Source organism: Macaca fascicularis, chromosome 14, assembly GCF_037993035.2.
Source record: "Macaca fascicularis isolate 582-1 chromosome 14, T2T-MFA8v1.1".
Lineage (NCBI taxonomy): Eukaryota > Metazoa > Chordata > Mammalia > Primates > Cercopithecidae > Macaca > Macaca fascicularis.
The window spans coordinates 107,677,120-107,696,712 of NC_088388.1; the positions used below are offsets into that span (position 1 = coordinate 107,677,120).

Below are 19,593 nucleotides of genomic sequence, written 5' to 3' on the forward strand. Positions count from 1 at the left end.
GTGGTTCTGCGCTGCAGTAGGACTCTCGGAAGACAGTTTCTGCTCTCACCGTTGTGAGCCTGCCAGTGGCATTTATACTTGCCACTTTGTTTAGGATAAAGCTCAAGTATGCTCAGTTTAAGGAGCTTTAGGCGTTTGTTGAGAATTTTCTGGGACATTGCTATCGGTCTTTTATGGCAGCAAAACAGTAGAGCTTCTTAGGCATTCACTTCCATCTCTGTTATGTTGGTCTCCTAATCTTTCATTCCTATAAAATGACCCAGAAAAATCTCATTTTAGTTTTTGTTCCAAATATTGCAAAAACCACTTTTCTCTTAAATCCTAGTGTCTGTCTATAGCTAGAGAATTCAGTTACTGTATAACTACAGCAGCTGCATGGATGAAAATTTATTTACTTATTTTTATTTTTATTTTTTGAGATGAAGTCATGCCGTGTTGCCCAGGCTGGAGTGCAGTGGTGCAATCTCGGCTCACTGCAACCTCTGCCTCCCAGGTTCATGTGATTCTTTCTGCCTCAGCCTCCCAAGTAGCTGGGATTACAGATGCGGACTACCACGCCAAGCTGATTTTTGTATTTTTAGTGGATATGGGGTTTCATGATGTTGGCCAGGCTGGTCTTGAACTGACCTCAAGTGATGTACCCACCTCGACCTCCAAAGTGCTAGGATTATGGGCGGGAGCCACTGCGCCCATCCAAAAGTTTTAGTGTGGTTATTTTGAAAATGATAAATATATTCTTAAGTGTGTTGTAAAGGTCTGTGGGTTGCACATACCTTTCACTGATAGCCAGTTTCCTGATGGCGTGGCTCTGGCAGCAGCTGAGCTACCATGGGGTTTCTTTTCCCTTTTGTCTGAGTTGGGGGTGGATGGTTCTGATGGAAGATAAACAAAATCATTTACTTTGGGCTGGATAAAACTGGAGTGGTATGCCTTCTGCTTGGAAGATCCCTTTGATTTGGAGGGGCAAGGTTGAGATGCAGGCCAAAAAGCTGACTTCTGATGACTTACTGAACATCAATTTGCTGTCTTTTTGAGGTGCTGGAAGCCTTATATCGTCTGCAGTGGACCTCAACCGATGGGCTGGGAGTTCTCATAATATCACCTACGAGAGAACTGGCCTATCAGACCTTTGAGGTTCTCCGAAAAGTAGGAAAGAATCATGACTTCTCAGCTGGTCTCATCATTGGTGGAAAGGTTCGTCCTTTTGTCTATGTCCTTCCTTTCCTTCTGTAACTTATACTGAAGTACTGTGACTGTTGACAGGGAGGCAGCAGAGACTTCCTCTAAACAGACTGACCTCCTAGACCAGGGCCTCATGGGGTAGTAGCACCTTGGTATGGTCACTGCTATCTGCGATCTGGTTGCCAATTTTGCAGGCCCAGAAAGTCCATTTTTTTTGTCGGGGAATCTGAATTGATTAGCCTGTCTAAGACATATTTACTCTAATCCTGTAAAGTTAATTGTTGATATTCATTGGGAAAGATATTTCCATATATGAACTAGTACCTTTTAATAAGGTATCTATCTAAGAGGTTGAATAATTCAGAGCATTGCTACACCAGCAGCAGAAGAAAGGAAGGTAGATTGTTTGGAGGAATATTTAAGACCTGCTGCTCACTTTTGTTCTTTTGTACAGCACATCTAGAATGCCTGTATCTGCTAGAATCTCCTCTAGACTGTGGGGATAAATACTTGAGTTTTTATGCAAATGTGCACAAAAGAAGAAAGAATAGCATCACAAACCCTCATGTACCTGTTGCCCAAGTTTAACAATGGGCAACATTCTGTTTTTTCCCCCAGCCTTCAGGACTGTGAGAAGTGGTTCTTGTATCAAGGAGAGAACCTCGGCCTTTTTCAGTTCACAAAGTCCAGTCCTGGAGTGGTGTCAGAGTCTGTTCAGTGTCCCTGGGTCCTGAATTAAAGAATGAGAGTGATTCCAGTTTATGTCAGTGCTGATCCAAATAGGAAATCCTGATTTGGAGTATTCATTTGATTATTTTTTTTCTTAGCCTCAAAATCCTGGGTATGAATAAGAATTTAGAACTCTGAGCTCCTTATGTCTTCCCGTAAAGACTTTTTTTTAATTTAGCCCAGAAATGTGGATATGCTGCAGAAATACAAGGGAAAAGTTAGTTTATTTCCAAGAGTATCTAAAATGCTGTGATGAAATGGCACATGCAGGTGGCTTTTATAGCTTTGGTACAGAGGCTGCTGAGAGTGATGTGTCTCTGTAATCAAAATAAATAACTGCTTTCAGGATCTGAAACACGAAGCTGAGAGGATCAACAACATAAATATACTCGTGTGCACACCAGGTCGACTTCTTCAACACATGGATGAAACAGTATCTTTTCATGCTACTGATCTCCAAATGTTAGGTGAGTCAAATGAATTTCTGATTTAAAAAAAAGGCTCAGACTTAGGAGAGAGCCCTTATACATTTTAATGATAGAAATTTTATGTTGGATAAATGTTATGATTCAAAACAAACTTAAAAATTACTGACACATTTTGGCATTTGGGCTCTAAACCCAGAAAGTATAACTAGATTTAAAAAAATCAGAAGAATATATGTACTTTTATATGTGAAATTAGGCACATTAGTATTAGACCGTGCCAAGATTTTTAACACCTGCTTCTAATAACTTGAAAGGTCAAGTTGGCATTTTTTTTTTTTTGAGACGGAGTCTCGCTCTGTCGCCCAGGCTGGAGTGCAGTGGCGCGATCTCGGCTCACTGCAAGCTCCGCCTCCCGGGTTCATGCCATTCTCCTGCCTCAGCCTCCGGAGTAGCTGGGACTACAGGCGCCCGCCACCGCGCCCGGCTAATTTTTTGTATTTTTAGTATAGACGGGGTTTCACCGTGGTCTCGATCTCCTGACCTTGTGATCCGCCCGCCTCGGCCTCCCAAAGTGCTGGGATTACAGGCGTGAGCCACCGCGCCCGGCAAGTTGGCATTTTTTTAAATGAACTTTTTCTTTTTGGCTTGGGAATACTACCTAATGTGTATTTTTAAATCAACTTTATCTTTGAATGTTTTTGATTTATAGGAAAGTTGCAGTGGAGAGTTCCTGCATTATCCTTCCCCTGGTTTCCCCTAATGTTTTTGTTTGTTTGTTTGTTTGTTTGTTTGTTTTGAGACAGAGTCTCGCTCTGTTGCCAGACTGGAGTACAGTGGCACGATCTCGGCTCACGGGTTCAAGTGATTGTCCTGCCTCAGCCTCCTGATAGCTGGGACTACAGGTGTGCACCACAACGCCCAGCTAATTTTTGTATTTTTAGTAGAGACTAGGTTTCACAATGTTGGCCAGGATGGTCTCGATCTCTTGACTTCATAATCCACCTACCTTGGCCTCCCAAAGTGCTGGGATTACAGGCCTGAGCCACTGTGCCCGGCCTTCCCTTTGTGTTAATGTCTTATGTGACATGGTACTTTGATCAAAACTAAGGCTAATATTGATACATCATATAAATTCCAGACTTTATTCACGTTTTACCAGTTTTTCTGCTAATGTTCTTTTTCTGTTTTAGGATCCAATCCAGGATACCCCATTGTGTTTAGCCTAATGTGTATTTTAAATATGATAATTCAACTTGCATTTTCCTTTTTCAGTTCTTGACGAAGCAGATAGAATCTTGGACATGGGCTTTGCTGATACCATGAATGCCATTATTGAAAATCTCCCCAAGAAACGTCAGACTTTACTTTTCTCAGCAACACAAACTAAATCTGTAAAGGACCTTGCACGCTTGAGTTTGAAAGACCCTGAGTATGTCTGGGTTCATGAAAAAGCAAAATATAGGTATGTACTCTTTGATTCAATCAAGATAAATGTTTTTTTCTTTTTTAGTTTAGGGATTTGATTTTTTAAATATCTGTTTTCTGGGAATTAAGACATTCTATGCGTTATTGGTTATGCAAAGCATAGTAAATATACCAGTTAAAATTACCCAAATTCTTGATATATCTTTAAATGTCAGGGTACTCGAATGTAGCATTTCCCAAAATGTGGTCTGGGAGGGGAACAAATGTTTTTCCATAGATGTTAAGAGGTATTTTACCGTTTACCAACACTACCTCTCCATAAACAGAGAAGGGATGAGATAGCAAATGGTGAGTCAAAGTGAAACGGTTTTGTTTCTATTTCTCAGAACCTTTAATATTTTCATGGACATTGTGATTGTTCAAAGCAGTGGAAGGTGGTTGTAGCTTGCTACATTTACCAAAATTATTTGCGTACGGAATCATCCTTTTTAGCAGGATTATGCAGTACTAATGTGTTATGGAACACATTTTATCAAGCACATTAGTATTTAGCAAAATACCGTTCTGTCTAAAATTCTAGCAACTATTGTTTTTGTCTTGGTCTCACTAAAAAATAGAGCGTAAAGTATGTGTGTTACAGTGAAATATGTAAAGTAGGTATGTTTGTGATATACAGGTAGTTGGGGAAATTTTTATTTATCTATTTTTTTGAGACAGGGTCTTGCTCATTCTGTCGCCCAGGCTGGAGTGCAGTTGTTTGATTGTAGCTCACTGTAACCTTGACCTCCTGGGCTCAAATGATCCTCCTGCTTCAGCTTCCTGAGTAGCTGGGACAAGTGGGGCATACCACCATGCCTGGCTAATTTTAAAATTTTTTGTAGAGTTGAAGTCTTACTACATTGCCCAGGCTGAGCAAATTCCTGAGTTCAAGCAATCATCCCACTTTGACCTCCCAAAGTGTTGAGATTACACTCAGGCATGAGCCACTGTGCCCAGCTGGAATATGTTTTAAGTTGTATTTTTATATGACAATTGGAAGCATATGTATTTGGTATGAATCACTGCAGACTTCCAGGAGAAATGTTTTCCAGTGAATATAAGTTGGATTCTTTGTTGAAGATAGCAATGTAAATTCAACTACTATTATTTATATCTTAAATTTTTTATTTCTTCTTGCTCTGAAATGTTAGCCTAAAAAGAAATAGGTTTGGAAAATGAATTGTGTTATCTGGAAATTCCTTAAATAGAGAAAATATGAGTATTCAGGCCCATCTTGACCTTGTGTAATAGATGTCTAGGATTTTAAAAGCCTGAGAAGAGAGAAGCCAGATTCTTTGCTTCTAGGTTATCTTGGGGAATCTGAGTACTGGTATCTTTGACTTTCAAGAACTTGGGAATGGAATAGTAAGATACGTGAGGTATAGCTTTTTCCCTTGGCTTACTTTCGAGTAGACATTGATCTCCTAAAGTGTTGAGATAGCTATGAAAATTTTTGTGACAATTAACAATTAACTTGAAAATATAAAGACTGCCTGTCTAGGATTTTTCACTTTTCTTTTTTTGCTATTTGCCTCCAGCTTATTTTTAATATTCATCAGACAAATTTTTTAATCATTAGATGTCTCTAAGACCTTTCATAATTTATGCAAGTTAATTTGTACCTATTATTTCCTATTGCCAATTTCTGTAGGTAAGAGTTGGTTATTTTCTGTAAATTATAAAGTTTTAGAAAAAAACAACAAAGACTTTGATATTATTTCACAAATGATTTTTGAAACCCAGTCCCATCACTTATAAAAGTGTGGTAGACAAAATTTTCAGAAAAAATTTTGGAAGGCAGACACGTATTGACATAATTTATAAAACCTCAGATTATATGATAATGGCTGTGGTTTTCTAATATTCCAAATTTATAGGAAACAAAAAAGCAGATGCTCTTAGGAATTTTGTCTAATATCAATGTTAGCTTTTCCCCTTTAGTAGCTTATCAGTGTGGTTCATACACCATGAGAGATTATATTCCAGAACATTTTAAATTGTTAGAGAGTATCTACTCTCAAATTGTGAAGGACCCAACAACTAAAGAAAAATCAGATCTTTCCGAAGTTGTAAGCCAGAGCATACTTTAGAAAAAGTATACTAGTGTTTTCATTATGTTGTTATATATAGACAACTGGTATGTCCAATGATCTTATTTTTGAGAGAATATGCCTTTGGGCCATAGCGATTTGCTGTTTTTCAGTGACCAGTTGAATTCTATGGTGGATTATGAAAATCTTCAAATTTGAGATCTATCATGAGTTTATGTTATTAGGTATATACAAATTAAGTATTGCATTGTCAATTTGAAACATTAATCATTATGAAATGCTTCTTTTTTTTTTGTGTGTGTGTGCTTATTTTCTGTGTACAGTGTGTCTTTTTTGGATTTGTTTTTTTGCCTTTTTCTTATTGGCTTGGAGGAGCCCTTTAAATAAATTATTTATTTGTAATATGAGTAGCAAAACACTTCCCTACTCCCAGTGTTTTTTTTATTTTATAAAATGTTTCTTTTTATCTTTACTAATTCTTTTTTGCCTTTAAGTCTATTTTTTTTCTCCTTCCTTCCTTCCTTCCTTCCTTCCTTCCTTCCTTCCTTCCTTCCTTCCTTCCTTCCTTCCTCCTTCCCTCCCTCCCTCCCTCTCTCCCTCCCTCCCTCCCTCCCTCCCTCCCTCTTTTGATGGAGTCTCTCTCTGTTGCCCAGGCTGGAGTGCAGTGGCGTGATCTTGGGTCACTGCAGCCTCTGCCTCTCAGGTTCAAGCAATTTTCCTGCCTCAGCTTCCCAAACAGCTGGGATTACAGGTGCTCACCACCGTGCCCACCTAATTTTTATATTTTGAGTAGAGTCAGGGTTTAACCATGTTGGCCAGGCTGGTCTCGAACTCCTAACCCCGGGTGATCCACTTGCTTCGGCTTCCCAGCTACTGCGCCTGGCCAACTTTAAGTCTAGTTTGATATTAGTCTATATATAGCAATTTTCTTTTAGTTAACATTTGCATGGCGAATCCTTTCCCATCCTTTTACTTTCTACATTGTTTACACCCTATGTTTTTAGGTTTGTCTTTGTGAGTAGCATATTTTTAATCTGGTATGATAATTGCTTTTGACAGTTAATTTAATTATTATTTAGGTCCCTTTACTTCTTCCTACCTTTGTGTCTTCATTGTTAAGTATTTTAATTCCACATGTATCTTAAGCCCCATAAGCCACTATTATCAGTTTGCAACATCAGTATTTATTTAGACTTACCTGATTCTTCTTCTTGTATTGTCATACTTCCACCTGAGAATTTTTGTTTTGCTCAAATAATTTCCTTTAGTGCATACTTGTTAGTGAACAGCGTTTTGACCTTTCTGAAAACCTCTTTATTTCATCTTCATTTTTTTTGAAGCCTATCTTGGCATTTTTTTTTTCCCTCTTCAAAGACATCTTTGTTGTACTCCCGGTTCCATTATTTCTGTTAAAGTCATCTGACAGTTCTCTTGTTCTTTTGAAGGTAATTTTTTCTTTTTTTCGGCTAGCAAATGTCTTAAGGTCAGGCTGTCTTGATCTGGTCTAGCCTGGCAATTAGACTCTGGGGTTATCCTGTTTCTGGTTTGTCCTGAGACTTGGGGTATAACCCTCACAGATGGGGAATAGCCTTTCTTAGGGTCTCAACCAAAAGACTGAGGTATCTACCAGGGCCCGTCTGTCTTGGCAAGTTGTGAACCTCATAGCATTGTGACCCTGCCGGAATGTCTGCTCAGTTCTATAGTTTCCCAGTTGGTTGCTTTTTGCTTGTTTTTCCTCATCATGCCTTATGTACACTCAGTTTAGGGGTTAGCATGCTCCTCAAGGGTAAATTGTATGAAAAATTTTAGATTCAGTTTTCATTCTCTCTGGGACCTGGGACTGACATGTTTAGACTTAAGGCTGCTACCTTGTTTCCTGTCTTGCAATCAGCAGATGCTTTTGGGGAGAAAAGTGAGGTTGTTAACAGAGGGCTTGGCTCAGGGCATTTCCATTTTCTCCTTTAGCACCTCAAGTCCTACCTGCCTTGGTTGCTCTCAGGTGCTGTCAGTCTTTTTGTTTTGTTTTGTATTTATTCATGCTTTTATAGTTGCTATTCTAGACCAAAGGGTTAATCTGATACCAGCAGCTTCTTAGTCTTGTAAGTTTAGCAGCTGATAGAAATTATTGCCTAGCTCCGTTATTTCATCAGGGTTTGCAAAATTGTGATATTTTAATTGTATTATTTCTTCATTAGTTTAAATAATTTCATATCAAACAGCTTTCACATGAACTGTGTGATTATCTGAGGTACAGTTCTTACAGGAAAGCCAGAATATTAGAATGTATGCTTTACTCCCTTTATCTGCTTTAACACCAGTGAGTTGGTTCCCTAGTATTTTCTGAAGGTAAGCAGTGTTTGTTTTTTGGTTGGGGGTGGGGGTTGTGTGTACTAAAAATGAACTAAATGTACTAAAAAAATTTTAGTAATTAATGATGAATTAATGATACTTAACTCAGATTTAAACATCTTTTTATGTCCTTGAATCAATAAAAATTTTTATATTTAATATTCATCTTGTGTCATCCCAAACTTCGCTAGTAGTTGCTTCAAGTTAATATCTCGATTCTGTAGATACATTTTAGTAATCTTTGGTGAACTTTTTGCTTTCTGGTGTTCTAAGTTTATCTTATATATTTCCAGTTCTTATAAAATCCTTCTAGCAGGATCCAGTATATAAAGACCATAGTCTGAGTGCTAATGGGCATGGTCATTGTGTTAAGCCTTACAGTGGACAGGCCTTTTTAAAAGAGTTCAGCTGATAATTACAAATTAAATTTAGGATTACAAGGTTTTTATTAAGCCTCATTTAAAAAATATGTGTCTCTTTTCTCTTCTGCCAAACATTAATTCCTAAAGACTTTTGTTTCATCTGTAAGTCAGTATATCTAAAATAGTTTCAGGCTAATACCAATATTATTACTGACAATATGATTACTTATAAAAGTTTAAGATTCCTTTGCATTTCTCTTTTTTTCCTTAGATATCCCAGAAAAGATGTGGGAATCACATTCCTTCAAAGGCATTTCCTTTGAAATAATTCCTTTGTCATTAAGTCGTCAACTTGATATATATTTGGGCTTGTTTCATTTTGCTCTTTTGTATAACTGCATTCTGTTTCCCATAATTCCCTATAGATATGGCCTATTTCTTATTTAAAGACTGTTTTTTTAGAGCAGTTTTAGGTTAACCTCAACAATGAGAGGAAGATACAGGGATTTGCCATATACCTGCTGTCCCCATGCAGCCTCTGCCATTATCAACACTCTCGCTAGAATGGTGGTGCATTTGCTACGATGGATGAACCTATGTTGATGCATCCTTATCACCCAAAGTCTATTACTTTAGGGTTCACTCTTGGTGTGGTACATCCCATTAATTTGGACAAATTTATAAAAACATGTATCTACTGTTACAATATTTCACAGTATATTCTCTGCCCTGAAAATCCTTGGTGTTTTGCCTGTTTATTTATTCATCTCCCCTGACAGCTGCTGATCTTTTTACTGTCTCCATAGTGTCGTCTTTTCAGAATGTCATATAGTTGGAACCATACAGTATGTAGCCTTTTCGTATTGGTTGCTTTCACTTAATATTATGCATTTAAGGTTCCTCCATGTCTTTTCATGGAGTGATAGCTCATTTCATTTTAGCACTGAATAATATTCCATTGTCTGGATGTACCACAGTTTATTTTTCTATTCACTTTGAAGGACATCTTGATGGCCTTCAAGTTTTGGCGATTATGAATAAAGCTGCAATAAACATCCTTTTGCAGATCTTTGTATAGACATATGTTTTCAACTCTTTTCGGTAAATACCAAGGAACATGATTGTTGGGCCAGGTATTAAAAGTATGTTTGGTTTTAAGAGACTGCTATACTGTCTTCCAAAATGGCAGTATCGTTTTGCATTTCCACCAGCAATGAAGGACAGTTCCTGTGGCTCCACATCCTTGCCAGCATTTGGTGTTGTCACTGTTCTGGATTTTGGCCATCTAATAAGTGTGAAGTGACATATCATTATTTTAATTAACTTTTCCCTGTTGACATATGATGTGGATCATCTTTAAATTTTTTTTTTTTTGGAGACAGGGTCTTACTCTGTCACCCAGGCTAGAGTGCAGTGTAGCATGATCATGGCCCTCTGCAGCCTCAGACTCCTGGGCTGAAATGATCCTGCTGCTTCAGCCTCTCAGGTAGCTGGGACTATAGGCGCATGCCACCCTGTCCAGCTAACTTTTGTATTCTTTTGTAGAGCCGGGGTTTCGCCATTTTGCCCAAGTTGGTATGGTATCTTTTCATATGCTTATTTTTTATTTACATATCCTCTTTGGAGAGGTGTCTGTTAAGATCTTTGACCTCCTTCCCCCTTTTAAAATTGGGTGTTTCTGTTCTTATTGTTGAATTTTAAGAGTTCTTTGTATATTTTGGAGAACAGTCCTTTATCAGATTTTTTTGCAAATATTTTTCTCCCATTCTGTGGCTTATCTTCTGATTCTTTTGATAGTGTGTTTCACAGATCAGAAACATTTAATTTTAATGAAGTCCAGCTTATCAATTCTTCCCTTTATGGATCATAACTTTGTCATATCTAAAACCAATTGACTTGTATTTTTTGGTTTGTCTGTCCCCCCTCCTTTTTTCTTTCACTGTAAACACACACATGGGTGGGCATGAATATGCATATATAATGTATAGCCCCCTGATAAATGGTACCAAACTATCTGTACTATTCCGCCACTTGCCTCTTTCCTTAACAGTGTATCCTAGACATCACTCCACAGCAATATATGGATAGTTTCTTCGTTCCTTTTTTACAGTTACATTATAATTAATGTGGCTGTGTAATCGTTCATACTGCAAGTCCCTACTGATGGACATTTAGGTTGATTTTGATCATTTTTTGCTTTATAAATAATGCCATATGTTTGTATGTGTGTATATATGTGTGTGTGTTTAAAGCCAGAGTAATGTTGGAATAAAGTAGATTTATTAGTTCAAAGAGTAAATGCATGTATATTTTTCTCCAAGATTTTATAATGAAATTTCAAACATATGGTAAATTGAAAGACTTTTACAATAAATACCTTATAACAAACACCTAGATACTACCTAATGATAGCATCCATTTACTTGCTTTCATCCATCCCTTCTAACTCTGTATTAACCCATTTTAGTTTTGATGGATTTCAGGGTAAATTGCAGATATCTGTATTCTCTCTAAATACTTCACACCTATTACTAATGAGAATTTAATATTTGTACAGATTTCTTTCTTTTGGTATAAAATTTGTATACAATGAAATATGAAAATTTTAAGTATACAGTTGACTTTGATGAATGTGTATATCTCAGTAATCTAAAGCCCTAATGAGATGTGGAATACTAATCAGCCCAGCAAGTTCTCTTAAGCCTCTTCTTAGTTAATCCTTGACCCCGCATTTTTAGAGGTAATCACTGTTCGTGTTGTGCTTTGTTTGACATTGATTTACAAGGGATTTTGAATGTGTTTTAAAGTGATGTGTTGAATTCATATCCCAAGGGACAATAGAGAAAAATTACTGTTTTTTTAGTGTATGTGTGTAGGAAATTTGCTTGAGAGATGTGCCACTATTAAAACTTGTTTCCTTTTTTGGTCTGGATTTCAGTTACCTACATGACATATTTTAATGTCTTTCTTTTCCTTAATTCCACAAGCACCCCTGCCACTTTGGAACAGAACTACATAGTCTGTGAGCTGCAGCAAAAAATAAGTGTGCTGTATTCCTTTTTGAGAAGCCATCTGAAGAAGAAGAGCATTGTATTTTTTTCCAGTTGCAAAGAGGTATTGGCTGTTCAGTTTTCTTTCTGAACGTATGTTGAATGTCACTTTTGAAATGGCAAATCAATTAGACAAATTATTGTATTGTACGAGAAGTACAGTGCTAGGTGTGGTGAGGGATCTTTAGTGTCCTTGTGGTAAAGGAATCTGTGGTTGAGACTTTCAACTCCACAACGGCAGAAACTGTGTCTTTTCTTAGGCATTCTGTTAAGTGCTAACAATACTGGAAATGTAGTCCTCAATAAATATTAGTAGAATGAATAGTTGTTAGCCAGGCTAAGCAGAGGTCTTTATAATCTGATACCTCCCTTACCCTCCAGGAATATGGGAATGAATATATCATTTATTTCCATGCCTTATATCTTTGTTTATGCTGATCTGTCTGGAATGGCCTCCCTGCATCCCTTCACCTAAATCTGGGGAAATAATTATTTTGAGGCTAAGTTCAAATGTCATACCTGAAAGTCCCTTTCTGACACTCCCTTTTGAAAGAATCAGTTGCTCCCTCCTCTAACCTTCTGAAGTGTTTTGTTTATATCTTAGTTAATAAACACTTCTTGCTTGAACACTAGCCCTGTGCTAGGAATAAAGAATGAGGATTTCAGAGATGTCTAAGAGAACTTCGTCTCCTCTCTTGAGGAGAAGGGACCACCATCTTCGTGCATGCGTGCATGCGTGCGTGCGTGCGTGTGCCACTTCTCCTGTACTATATTTCAGATTCCAGATGACTTCTAGGGAATGTAGTAGATCAATTCTAAATTTACAGCTTTTGCAATAATTTTCCATAATAAATATGTAGATGAGTTTCTCTCTAGCTTATGGGAAATTAAGTGGTGATCTGATGCTGTTGTCTACTGAACCTTATTTTAACATGTAAAGGATGACTTTAGCCTTGGTGCGGTGGCTCACGCCTGTAATCCCAGCACTTTAAGAGGCTGAGGTGGGAGGACTGCTTGAGTCTAGAAGTTGAAGACTAGCCTGGGCAAGATGGCAAGACCCTGTCTTAAAAAAAAAAAAAAAGACTTCAGTTTTTTAAGGACCTATCTTAGATTTTCAAAGCTTCCCAGATCCTGGGAGCATTCCTCAAGGTAACTTGGAAGTGTGTCCTGAGCAGTAGCCAACCACAAAATCATAAACTTCACATCTCTTAAAGAAGACTTAGTTGGTTTTTGTATCTAGATACTAGGAAATGATTCTGAAAGTTCTATTTAAAGTTCTGTTTAAAGTTTCTACTCTTTAGGAGATGGCATCAAAGGTAGCCTTGGCATAGTTGCCCAAGGTGGCACTGCAGCCCCTGGTCGAGGTATAGCAATTGTCAGTACCCACCATCAGCAGTGGCTTCTTGGGCAAGGGGCCGCGATGATGCCAGTGCCTCCTGAGGTGGGGACAAGGCTCACCAGTATAGAGCCACAGAGGTCTGTCACTTTGCAAGGGCTGGTGGGCTTGCTGATTTTCTTCCTCCAGTAACCTCTCGGCACAAGGACAGTGGAGAGCTTGGCCAGGATGATGGCCTCTCAAATGGCAGTGGCTACCTCCTTGGAGCACCTGATACCCATATCAGTGTGGCCATTGTAGTCCCCAATGGCAACATGCCTTGAACCCAGTGCATTGGCCAGTGTGGGTCGCGTTTGCACCATATAATCTTTGAAACCTCATTCTTGAGAGATGCCCCCAGGAAAATGTCAATGACCTAAGACTCCTTGATGGGCAGGAGAAGAGAGAGATCTCCTCCAGGGACTTGGTCTTCATGTCCTTGACCAGACAGCACAGCTTAGTGACTGGCATCCCTTCCTTGGCTTTGCCAGTGGCCTTGGTTGCAGGTGCTGTTGCTGAAGCCTCTGCCGAGGCCTCTGTGGTTTCCCATTCCCGGTCCTGTGGACCCTTCTGCTGCACCAGCATCATCTGCCATTTGGTGTCTTCTTGGAGAAGCTGTTTTTACATCTTGACAAAAGAAAGGCCTAAGTCCAGCTGTCTCTAATCCTTGCCTGATACTGTCCCAGAATCAGAACCTCCCTGGCAAGTAGTGAATTGCATTTGAGAAAGTAAATGACTAGTGATTGGGTAACAAGTCATTTTGCAATTCACTTGGTTTCCCATTCTTTATTTTCAGCAAAATTGAAGAGAGACTTTATCTTTCTCTTTAACTGAGCGAATAGATCGCCAAAAATTATTTGGAATAATGCATTATGAGTTTTGGCCTGTTTTCTAGGAGCTCAGAATTAAACTTCCTTTGAGTTTTATTTATGTGAACAGATTTTAACCCCCATGTTAGAGAAAATAAAATAATGTTGAACTCTTTTCAGTCTAACAATCCATAGTATCTGTTTATGGGTACATAAAGAGAACCAAAACAATTAACTCTATATAGTCCCATACATTGAGATATATTTACAGTGTTTTTATTTATGTCTAACAGTTTTTTAAATCAAATCCCAACATATTTCTTGGTTTGATCAGTTCTGTACTATTGATTATTTTAATAATTGCTGAGTCTGAGAGGAAAGTTCAGTCAGCCTATGGCCACAGGAAATTAAAATAAGCTTTTTCTTTTGTAGGAAATGAGGTATGATAACATGATCAATAAAAGGCTTTCAAGCTTCAAACTTAAGATGCAATTCTGTGACGTTAGGGAATAGAAATGTGAATTAAAGGAGGGAAGGAAATCAAATTTCTTAAAATTAAAGAAGAGTTCACATTTTTTACTTGGTTGAAATTGGGTATCACATTGCTCTGCTGATGAGAATCTGTGGGATACATTCATAAGAGATAAGTGTTTATTTTAAAACATCAGTATTTACCAGAAATTGTGTTCTTTGCTATGATTGAAATTTTGAAAGATTTCAGATACCAATACAAAAATATAAGAAGAGCATTTTTTTGAAAATCAAAGGAAATACATGAGCAAAAATCTTTGCAGACCACAACTCTAAACTACATTTCTCTTTTTCTGCTCTATATTTGAACATTTTTTTAATTGGTAAAATTCGTGCTGCTTAATACATTTTTGCTGTCCGTCTTCTAAGCTTTATTGCTGTCATCTGCCATAAGCAAACTTATTCTTCTGTTGATGCCCCAGGTCCAATATCTGTACCGAGTGTTTTGCCGGCTACGTCCTGGTATTTCTATCCTTGCCCTCCATGGTCGACAGCAGCAAATGAGAAGAATGGAAGTCTATAATGAGTTTGTCCGTAAGAGAGCTGCGGTACTCTTTGCTACTGATATTGCAGCCAGGGGGTTGGGTAAGAAAACTTCCTACCATGAAATTTCTGTGATCATGGGAAATGTAATTTGCTTATAAAGTGTATTTTGGGAAATCTGATAGACTCAAATACTTGAGTTTCTTTTCTTATTTTGTAAGAGAAAAGTAAGTAGTAAATTGGTAGCAATTGACTAACATTAAGGATGTATCAGTGAAAATTTCCATAGTATTTGTATCTTTTTTACTCTTACTGTTTCATGATAATCACACCATAGAATACTGAGGAACCTACAAAATCGAAGAGATTAAAAGTTTAAAGATATGAAAACAATTCTTGTTTCTTTGAAAATTGGAAACTTGTTTATAGATACTGAACTCATTCAACAAGAAAAATCAGTGAAATCCATGTTTTCACCATTCTAATTTTTACCTGATAAATCACTACATTTAATGCATTTAAATTTATTTTCAAAAAGCTGCTTTGTTGATTATACAACTCCTGGCTTTGTGGGAATGGATGGGGATGGACGTAATTAGAGAGGGAAACTAGACATAGGAACAAAGCGTGAGAATAAATAGGTGATAATTCGCATCCTTCAGTCACTTAATTTTATTGTATTGTTAATTATAGCAAATTTGAAGCATACACAAAAGCTGAATATGTTTAATCTACCCTCATATACCCAACTTTAACAATTATCTTTTTCATAATCCTCCTCCTGTCCCTCTTGGAGTTCTCTAAAGCGTATGTCAGATGTCATGTTTATTAGTTTAGGCTGGAGTACAGTAGCATGATCATAGCTCACTGCAACCTTGATCTACCAGGCTCAAGTGATACTCCCACCTCAGCTTCTCCAGCAGCTGGGACTACAGGCATGTACCACCATGCCTGATTAGTTTTTATTTTACTTTATTTTTTATTGTACTTTAAGTTGTGGGGTATATGTACAGAACGTGCAGGTTTGTTACATAGGTATACATGTGCCATGGTGGTTTGCTGCATCCATCAACCCATCATCTACATTAGGTATTTCTCCTAATGCTGTCCCTCCTCTAATCTCCTACCTCCCGACAGGCCCTGATATGTGATGTTCCTCTCCCTGTGTCCATTGTTCAGCTCCCACTTATGAGTGAGAACGTGCGGTGTTTGGGTTTCTGTTCCTGTTAGTTTGCTGAGAATGATGGTTTCCAGCTTTGTCCATGTCCCCATGAGAAGTCGTGCTTTCAGGTTATTAAATATTAGGGTATTTCACTATTTGTCCGACACAAAGCAATCTGTCTCTTCTGTGTCAGATACGAAGTAATCTACATATTCAAACGGTCATTAATTTTAGTTCATTTTGTCAAGAGAAATGTTTACTATCTCTTGGTTCATGCAATTAATTTTACTTTTAATAGAGTTCATAGATGATATCCATCAGTTTGATGTGATGAAAAGTCCTGGCAAGCAATATTGTAAAATAAAAATAGTGCAGCAGGGCAGATCTTGTAACCAGTTTCTTAACTTCACATCCCTTCTCTATAGATTTCCCAGCCGTGAATTGGGTTCTTCAGTTTGATTGTCCTGAGGATGCCAACACATATATTCACAGAGCAGGTAGAACTGCCAGGTAGGTGTACTGACTAATTTCTTTTCTTTTGCTGCTATCTAAATAACAAAACTGCTTTCCCAACTGCAGATAAACGAAGAAAGCAGTTCAGGTAAGTAAGTGCTGATTTGGCATTTCATGGTGTGAGTTGATAGCAACTTGATAGCTACTGTAAATCTTAATGACTAAGACTTGATTAGTGCTGCAAAAAATCCATAAAAATCTTATTTTAGTTTGTTTTAACTTTCTTGTACTTTACTTTTCAGCAAAACTGCTCACTGAAAGTCATCTCATTGAATCCTAATGACCTGTCAGTTAGGTCTAGGACTGCAGTAGTCTTCACTTATCCTCAGGGGTTGTGTTCCAAGGTCCCAGTGTATGCCTGAAAACTCAGTACCAAGCCCAATATATGCTATGTTTTTTCAATCTAGTAACTGAGACAGTTAAGTAACTAACAAGCGGGGTCTTGAGCGTGCATATGCTGGACAAAGGGATGATTCACATCATAGGCAGGACATAGTGGATGGTGTGACATTTTATCAGGCTACTCAGAAGGGTGAGCAATTTAAAACTTATGAATTGTTTATTTCTTGAATTTTCCATTTAATATTTTTTGGGCCTGGTTAACTGTGGGTAACTGAAACCATAGAAAGCAAAACCACAGATACGGGGTTGGGGGGGACTACTTACTGTATTATTAAATCCCTATTTTCAGATGAGGAAACTGGATCTTTGAGCAGTTAAACAATTTGTTCAAAGATCCACAGAGCCGAGATTTGAACCCAGGCAGTCTGGCTCATCTAGTCTAGATCTTGTGCTCTTACCTTCTAAAGTATAGGCTAAGAAGAGGCTAAGTGGTTTGGAATCATAGATACCTCTTTTTCCTTTCTTCCTAGTTCTGGAAATAGAGACATTGCTGAAGACCACTCCCTCTCTGTCCTCTTTCCTATACTCCCCACTTTCCCCCCAAAATATCCTATGTTTGCTCAAGGGTATGAGGAACTGTCTAGAAAAGAACTTAGTAGGCTGGGCACTGTGGCTCACACCTGTAATCCCAGTCCTTTGGGAGGCCGAGGTGGGCAGATCATGAGGTCAGGAGTTCAAGACTAGCCTGAGAAACATGGTGAAACCCTGTCTCTACTAAAAATGCAAAAAAATCAGCCGGGAGTGGTTGTGCGCGCCTGTAGTCCCAGCTACTCGGGAGACTGAGGCAGGAGAATCACTTGAACCCGGGAGGCGGAGGTTGCAGTGAGCTGAGATCGCACCACTGCTTTCCAGGCTGGGCGACAGAGTGATGCTCTGTCTCAAAAACAACAAAACATAGTAAAGTCAGTCATTTGGAATTAAGTGGCATAGAAAGGGATCTGAATGAATCAAAAAGGATTACACAATCTGTCATTGCTATTAAGCTGTAGCAGCGAAGCTGGGAGGTATATGTTCTTGGTAGAATTGTAAATGGTTAACATTTTTCTAGATAGCATATGGTAATACTTACCAACAACCTTAGAGTTGTTCTTTTTGTCTTAGTAGTTCCACATCCAGAAATGGATCTTAAGACAATAGAGATGAATAAAGCTTCAATATACATTTGTCTTGTTGATGTTTGTAGTGTTTAAGAATTGGAATTTACTTTATTATGCTGTTTAGATTATGATTAATTGTGGTTAGCCACAGATGGACTGTTTCTTCGGTTTTACATTTTTGTTCTGTTTTCTTATCAAAACTGGATGATTGGGTGTTTATCATATGGATTCCAGGATTGGTCTAACTAGACCAACGGTTGCTTCCAATTTCAAGCCACAAACTCTTCTCAAAGCTTTCCCAGGGATGTCAGGATCTTTAGGCCCTAGCACAGACTGTCCTGTCTGGCAGGCTTGCTTTACCACCTGCCCCGTGCCCACTTCAGCAAGTGGCCCCAGGTATGAAAGTGTGCTGTATCCCTTGTTTACCTAGGAAGTCCCCTTGGAGTTTAGTTCTTTTAGATTTCTATGCATTTATATTTTTTGAAGCTTTGAAGAAACAATTTTTTTGTTTTTATGTGGTCACATTTTGTTTCAGCTGAAGTGAAGGTTTTTTATGTCTTTTTATAGCCTAGCAAGAAATAGATCTTTTTAAAATTCGATTTAATTTTCATAAGGTGTTTGAATGTTTGAGTATTTGTTTTTTTTATTTTTTATTTTTTTATTTATTCATGTTTATTCTGTGGGCCATCTTTAAACATGGTTTATAATAAAAATGCACTCAAATTAAATGTGCTTCTTTTCACCAGCATGAAAGAAGGGAGAGAACAGTATAATAGTGAAAGACTATTTAAAAATAGGATTTTTTTTTTTTAATACTTTAGGTTCTAGGGTACATGTGCACAACGTGCAGGTTTGTTACATATGTATACATGTGCCATGTTGGTGTGCTGCACCCATTAACTCGTCATTTACATTAGGTATATCTCCTAATGCTATCCCTCCCCCCTCCCTGCTCCCCACAACAGGCCCCAGTGTGTGATGCTCCCCTCCCTGTGTCCAAGTGATCTCATTGTTCAATTCCCACCTATGAGTGAGAACATGCGGTGTTTGGTTTTCTGTTCTTGCAATAGTTTGCTGAGAAAAATAGGATTTATGTATTAGCGGGTTCAAAAGTAAGTCTTAATTGCAATTGATGATGTAGTTTTAAACAAGCAATACAGTTAGGATTGGATTTTGTATATGATGTCATTGTACATTTGGACAAACTTGCTTTTAGAATTTTTTTTCTTATTGGAACTAAGTAAAATGGGACATGGGTAGAATAGTTGCCTGTTCTCTTCTCCATTTTTATGAGGGGGTAGTTGGTGCCTCATTGATCTTTAATGTATTAAGTACATCGTTTTTGTTTTGTTTTTTTGAGACAGAGTCTCGCTCTGTCACCCAGGCTGGAGTGCAGTGGTGCGATCTCAGCTCACTGCAACCTCCGCCTCCAGGGTTCAAGTGATTCTCCTGCCTCAGCCTCCTCCCAAGTAGCTGGGACTGTAGGCACCTGCCACCACACCTGCCTAATTTTTGTATTTTTAGTGGAGATGGCGTTTCACCATGTTGGCCAGGTTGGTCTTGAACTCCTGACCTCAAGTGATCTGCCCGCCTCAGCCTCCCAAAG

General features: G+C 38.2%; 1 protein-coding gene across 5 annotated transcripts in view; it reads left to right on the forward strand.

Annotated features, from left to right (window-relative positions):
- Nucleotides 1-19,593, forward strand: part of DDX10 (DEAD-box helicase 10) — a 274,293-nt gene that overhangs the window by 11,800 nt on the left and 242,900 nt on the right. For all 5 annotated transcript variants that reach the window (XR_012423678.1, XR_012423679.1, XR_012423680.1 and 2 more), the window contains exons 4-9: nucleotides 1,036-1,194; nucleotides 2,258-2,378; nucleotides 3,612-3,801; nucleotides 11,553-11,679; nucleotides 14,753-14,915; nucleotides 16,401-16,485. Coding sequence is in view for 2 of the 5 variants with exons in the window: in XM_005579553.4 (XP_005579610.4) it covers nucleotides 1,036-1,194; nucleotides 2,258-2,378; nucleotides 3,612-3,801; nucleotides 11,553-11,679; nucleotides 14,753-14,915; nucleotides 16,401-16,485 (845 nt within the window). In the remaining 3 variants the exon portion in view is untranslated. The remainder of the gene's footprint in view (nucleotides 1-1,035; nucleotides 1,195-2,257; nucleotides 2,379-3,611; nucleotides 3,802-11,552; nucleotides 11,680-14,752; nucleotides 14,916-16,400; nucleotides 16,486-19,593) is intronic.